Source organism: Lipophrys pholis, assembly GCF_963383615.2.
Source record: "Lipophrys pholis genome assembly, contig: SCAFFOLD_776, whole genome shotgun sequence".
Classification (NCBI taxonomy): Eukaryota; Metazoa; Chordata; class Actinopteri; order Blenniiformes; family Blenniidae; genus Lipophrys; species Lipophrys pholis.
The window spans coordinates 1179-7500 of record NW_028291929.1 but is presented as its reverse complement, the minus strand read 5'-3'; the positions used below and the strand labels follow the sequence as shown (position 1 = coordinate 7500).

Sequence of the window (6322 nt, the reverse complement as noted above, 5' to 3'; positions counted from 1 at the left end):
CCGCCGCCGCCGCCTCGCCGTCCCATCCCGCCTGCTGCGGCGGTTGTAATCAATCAGTGTTTAATCAGCCGTCTTTGCCAGGTAATTCTGGCCGTCTCGGCGCGCTATCTGTGCGTGTGACAGCTGGCGGGGCTGTCCCGAGTCGTCCCGCCTGGGCACCGTGGACGGCGCCATGACGGCGTGTCGGGCGATCTGACGGCTGTTGAAATCGTCAAGCGGGATTGGAGAGATGGGACGGAGGAGCTTTTGGTGTGTGAAGTTGACCGAATTGAGTCCCAAATTGAGTGTTTTGCCTTCCGTCTCTCTTTCAGACCTGCTTAGAACTGGAACGCTATCTGCAGACGGAGCCCAAGCGTTTGTCGGAACTCTTCGACCAAGACTTAGACGGCCTCTTGACCCCGGCCTACCTGAAGGAGGACGGCGAGGAGGACCTGTCGGACTCCCTCCTCCCCAGCTTGCCGAGCCACCCCGAACCCCCGAGCCCGCCTCCTGTCGTCCTCTGCTCCACGCGGAAGAATTTCCCCTCCACCGGCGCGGTGAGAAAAGACCTCAAATCCAAAGGACAGGGCCCGGAAAACCTCGAGGGGATGGACGGGGTCCATCAGGCCCAGCTGAGCGCCGTGACCTCTCTGACGCCGCCGTCGTCGCCCGAACTGGGGCGGCACCTCGTCAAGCCCAACCAGACGCTGACGGCCTCGGCCGACGGGACGCTCACCTTGAAGCTGGTGGCCAAGAAGGTGGGGCTCAGCGCCGCGCGGTTGGTGGCGGGGCATGCGGTCCCCGTCAGGATGAAGGACGAAGAGGAGGCGGCGGCGTGCGTGATCGGAGTTGGAGAGCTACCGGAGAACAAGAAGAGGATTCATCGCTGTCAGTTTAACGGCTGCCGGAAGGTGTACACCAAGAGCTCCCACCTAAAGGCCCATCAGAGGACACATACAGGTAGGATATTGTTTTTTGGATATACTTAATCGTCAATCAATTGTCCATGACAAAGACACAATAGTCTCTCAATCGGGATCGGGATTCCTCCCTCTCCTCGTAATGAAACTGATTGACACCCATTGTTGTTGACAGGCCAGAACGGCTCGATTCTGAAGCTAAACCACCGCTGCACCCGATTTCTAGAATTCCTCGATAACCTTATTTGCGATAATTGAGGGAAATCTCCCACTTCCTGGAACGTGAAGAAAAAAAGTACACGAGGCTATGAGAAACAGGGGAATCTCTCTTTGCCACGTGGGAAATCTGCTTTTCTTATCCCACTTTAAATACCTCTGTGTGCCAAACCGGGGCAGGTCCTCCTCGTCAAGGTTCTTCTCAAGAAGTAAAGAGACGTGGGGGGGAGGGGTTCCGAAGCTATAACTCTCCCGCTCCTCCATCTCAATCCCAAACCACTCAGACCTCTGTCAGGGAGCTGTCCTCCGACTGAGTAACTGCACAGTGATGGATGGATTGACCTGGATAGCGCGCCATTTCCCCAGGTTTATCCCAGGTCCTCCCGTCCTCTACGAGTTCGGTACGTCCCGGTCAGCGTTTCTCAATCTGAGGTAGGGGGACTGTCTGGGTCTTTGCTGGGGGCCATTTTTAAGACCGGTGAATTTGTTGTGACGGAATAGACAAAACCGATTTGGATGATTGGGATTGTCATCTGATAGGTCGCCACATGCTTCGTCCCTTCTTTTAACCGGGACGAACGATGGCAAAGACTCTCCGTCTTGCCAAAATGAAGTTACGCTGACAGAGATTCGATCACCGTTTACTCTCCTCGGGTGTCAAACGTGGCCAAGATCGAGGGTTCAATTCAGAGGACGCACTTAAACTAGAATTTGAAGTTGCCGTCATCATCCCCGATCCGGATCCGTTTGGCTGTCAAATGCGTCACTCGTTACCAAGCTCAGATTCACTTCCATTTTTAGGGAGTGTGAATTTAAAAAAAAAAAAAAAATCTACATGTTAAGTATGACGAAAACATGTCGGATGTGTGATCGCACCCTCCGCGGGAAAAGAGGTGCAACTTCCTGTATCCAGAAACGGAATCCAGACAAGATGGATGGAACACCCCAATAAGGCCTCACACATGTCCCAGGGATGCAGACGACATTGATCCATTGGAGACTATCGGGTACTTCAGGGGATTTCAAACAAGCACTTGATCGAATTTGGACCGATGACGGCGGAGGAACGCACAAAAAGCAAAAAGACGCCACGGGAGATGAGGAGCCGAGTGATGTGAGGCGAAACAAAGCCCGGAAAAAAAGACAGAAGTCGGCGATGGTTGTGGGGTGGGGGTGGGGGGGGGGTACAGTGGAGCGACCCTCTTCACGACGGAGACGGCAGTGCCGCCGGCTTCCCCCATTCACAGAGCCATTATCCTGACAAGTTTAAAGATGTCATTACTCAAATCCTCTTTTTCTTAGTTGTTATTTCCATAAATTACCGACGGAGGAAAGGCGACGATTTAATCTGGAATTAGACGAGCGGAGTTGAAATGACGGTGCCCTGTAGAGCTTTTTTTTTGTGAATAGGCTTATGGCAGATAAGGAATGGTACAATTAGATTTTGGGCTGGGGTAAAACACCAAGACGGTCGGGTTATTCTGCCTGCTCTCTCTCGCTCTCTCTCTCTCTCTCTCTGTTCCTCATTTTCCTCTCTCTCTCAATCTTTCTGTTCCTCAGCACTTTCTCCTCATTAGTCTCTCGCTGTGTGCTCATACATTCTCGTTTAAAAACGTTGGTTTTTTGTGGGTTTTTTGTGGGACGAGAGGATTTAGTGTTGTTCTGACTAAATGCAATCGTTAGTTTGTTGTTGTTGTTGATTTAGTTCGAGGCCTTTCTTACCCCAAAACGTTTTCAAGTCAGAACAGAAATTTTGGGTGTCAATTTAACCTCTGAAAACGCAGCTTTTTGAAAACGCTCCGACTCCATCTCCTTGGAAACACGGAATAGAAAAATCTTTAAAAAAAAAACACGAACAAAAAAAAAACCCGCTGCAACTCCGTCTCTGTGGAAATGGGGACAACGCCACTTTTCGAAACTATTTTGACTCCGTTCCCATGGAAACGGGGAAACTGAACTTTTTGAAAACACTCTTGTCTCCGTAAAAACAAGAAAAAGGAAACTTTTTTGACAACTCTCTGTCTCCGCCTATGTGGAAATGGGGAAAACTCAACTTTTTGAAAATGCTCCGCCTTCGTGGAAACGTAGAGACCACAACTTTTTCAAAATGCTCCGTCTCCATGGAAACGGGGAAAACGCACGTTTCTAAAAACACTCCAAAATGCAACTTGTTTGAGAACTCGGATTCTGTCTCTGTGGAAATAGGGAAAACGTAACTCTTTGATAACGCTCCGTCTCCTTAGAAACGGGGGAGAACGCAACTTTTGAAAAACATTTTGACGCCATCTCAATGAAAACAGAGAAAGCCCCATTTTTGAAAACGCTCTGACTCCCGTCTCCGTAGAAACGGGGGTAAAAACGCAACTTCCCGAATCGTCCGTCCATACAAATTTCCGCGTTCTCCCATTGTTATTGTATTGTTCTCTGTGTGCGTGTGGCCTAGCGTGCTGGCTACATCGTTTTCAAAACTTTTCTGAAACGAAAAATAAACACCAAAGAATGGATGGACGTTTACATCGCCTTTCACATTATTTACCATTGTCTGCTTTCATCCCTCCATCTCTTCCTCTGCCTCTCATGTACATCTTAACCCTTTTTTCTCCTCCTCCTCCTCCTCCTCCTCCTCCTCCTCCTCCTCCTCCTCTTCCTCCTCCTTTCGGCGCCTATAAAGTGTTCTCTTATAATGACCTCAGAGACCCGGGTGCCCCTGCTCCGGCTCCGGCTAATGGAGGGAATGTAATTAACTTCAACACTGGCACCTGAGAGGCTGGAAGAGAGCGCGCGCACAAACCCGAGTATTCGGAAGTAACAGATTACACTTAATGGGATTACAGTGACTTCAGGAAACACCCGGTTATCAGATTACAGATGAGCAATATGTGATAGCTGATTCCATTATGTAAAGAGAAGCCCAGAGGTGGCGAATGGGATCTGGAAACCAAAAAAAAAAGACGGCCACAAATAATCCACTTAGCCTCGTAATCTATGTTATATGTCTTTTTTTTTTTTTTTTTGTATGGGCAGAGTAATCCAGAAGTAACAGAACGTAATCAGATTATGTCTCGGAGTTCCAGGCTTAATCCAGTGGATTAGGCAAGTGATTGCCATTTAAACCTGCCAGTCAGTCAGATTGGACGTGGCGTTCAAAAACAAGAAGTAAGTGTGTGTGTGTGTGTGTGTGTGTGTGTGTGTGTGGTGTGTGGTGTGTGTGTGTGTGTGTGTGTGTGTGTGTGTGTGTGTACCTGCTTTTACGTGCCTGTTTGTACGAGGGCATCTTGAGGGAGAGGAGAGGGGGGGGGGGGGGGGGGGGGGTCTGTTGCTAGGCAACCGGGGCAGTGTATCGTTGGAGGAGTCGGTAGCGCTGAGTGGTTATGTACTGCTGCAGGCTCTGCTCTCTTAGTGCCCACCCTCCTCCTGCACCACCACCACCACCACCACCAGTCCCACTTCTTCCTCCCAATCTCTCTCTCTCTCTCTCTCTCTCTCTCTCGCTGCCCTGTACCGCTCTACAATTACCGTCGCTAGGCAACTGCCTCCGCGCGTTCGCCGGCGCGCTCGGTAATTGGCCGGCGGCATGGCGGCGTGCCGTTGCCAGATCCAGCCAGCTGCACTGACTACTGCCTCCTCATGTTTCAACCCCCGCCGCCGCCACCACCACCACCACCACCACCACCAACACCACCACCACCTTCCTTGCTTCCATTGCTAGGCAACACATTCAGGCATCCCTGCCTCCCGGGAATTTCATTGGCCGGAGCCGGATGGTCCAGGGAGGCGGCGCACAGATACATGCTCACTATATATATATATATATATATATATATATATATATATATATAATCACATTCAGTGAATTAAGTGTGTGACAAAGCCAGTCAGGCGGAGCTGGCCGTTGTGTTGAAGGTCCAGATGGGATGTGACGGATGCAGGTGACGTGTCTGGAGCCGGACGCAGCTGGCAGACCGTGGCTCCCTCGCCATTATGCGACCGGCCTAATTATCACCACCTTCACCACCCTTCCTCCGGCTCCTTCAACCCCCCCCTCCCCACCCCACCCCACCTCCCTCGCCAGCGCATCTGCCTTAATCCACTTCTGCAACACTTCTCTCCTCCTTCATGTCTCATCCACCTTGCCTCTAATCCCCCCCCCCCCCCCCCCCTCCCCCCCTCCACCCTCCACTCCTTCTCTCGCTCCACTTTTCTCAACCCTCCAACTCCTCTCCTGCGTGTTCAGCAGGATCGGGGCGACCGGCGGGAGCGTCTCCGTCTCGGAGTTTCTCATTGTAGTGCTCGCTGTTCACTTCTCCTCAACGACAGGAAGTGACACGAGGGACGAGGTGGGGGGTGGGGGGGGGGGGGGGGGGGGGGGGTGGTGGTGGTGGGGGGGGTTCAATAAAGACCTCGAAGTCAGATGTTTATGGAGTGTTTTCGGTATCCGACAAAGCAAGCATCCGATCAGACAGGTGCTCACGCGCGTGTGTTTTTTAATCCTCCAGGTGAGAAGCCGTACAAGTGCTCGTGGGAGGGCTGCGAGTGGCGATTCGCCCGGAGCGACGAGCTGACGAGGCACTACCGCAAACACACCGGCGCCAAGCCTTTCAAGTGCAACCACTGTGACAGGTCTGTCAAACACCGCTCTCTCTCGCCGTCCTTCTGTCTTATGTGTTTGCTTTTTTTTTTTTGTTACACTCCAAAAGGTTATTTGAAGTACTTCCACAAGCGCGGCAGGGCGTGCGTTTCACCATTGTCACACACACACACACACACACACACACACACACACACACACACACACACACACACACACACACACACACACACACACACACACACACACACACACACAGACACACAGACAAAGATGCTGGTAACACGCCCCGAATGTGTTTTGGTACTGACCCAGTTTAGAAGTGCGCTGCAGGATTACTAATGCGCGCTCCTTTTGCAACACACACACACACACACACACACACACACACACACACACACACACACACACACACAAGACTCGACTCGTTCAAGTCTTCGGATGAGAATCCAGAGAGGGGCTGAGTCTGATCAGGTGCAACATATTAATGGCGGTGTATGGGGAACGTTTCCATGGGAACGTCTGGAAAACGGTGTAGTGGGCATGCCAGGCCATGAGTTGGCGCTGTTGCGTGTCCTTATGAAGAAACTACACGCGTGTGTGCGTAGAACAATACGTT

The 6322-nt window shown here is 51.4% G+C and overlaps 1 protein-coding gene across 1 annotated transcript in view; it reads left to right on the top strand.

Annotated features, from left to right (window-relative positions):
• Positions 1 to 5735, top strand: part of LOC308128359 (Krueppel-like factor 7) — a gene marked incomplete at both ends in the record, with an annotated part of 7189 nt that extends 1454 nt beyond the window's left edge. The window contains 3 exons of the mRNA XM_080494062.1: positions 124 to 187; positions 312 to 939; positions 5612 to 5735. Coding sequence (XP_080350188.1) covers positions 124 to 187; positions 312 to 939; positions 5612 to 5735 — 816 coding nt within the window. The remainder of the gene's footprint in view (positions 1 to 123; positions 188 to 311; positions 940 to 5611) is intronic.
• Between the last annotated feature and the right edge of the window lie 587 nt (positions 5736 to 6322).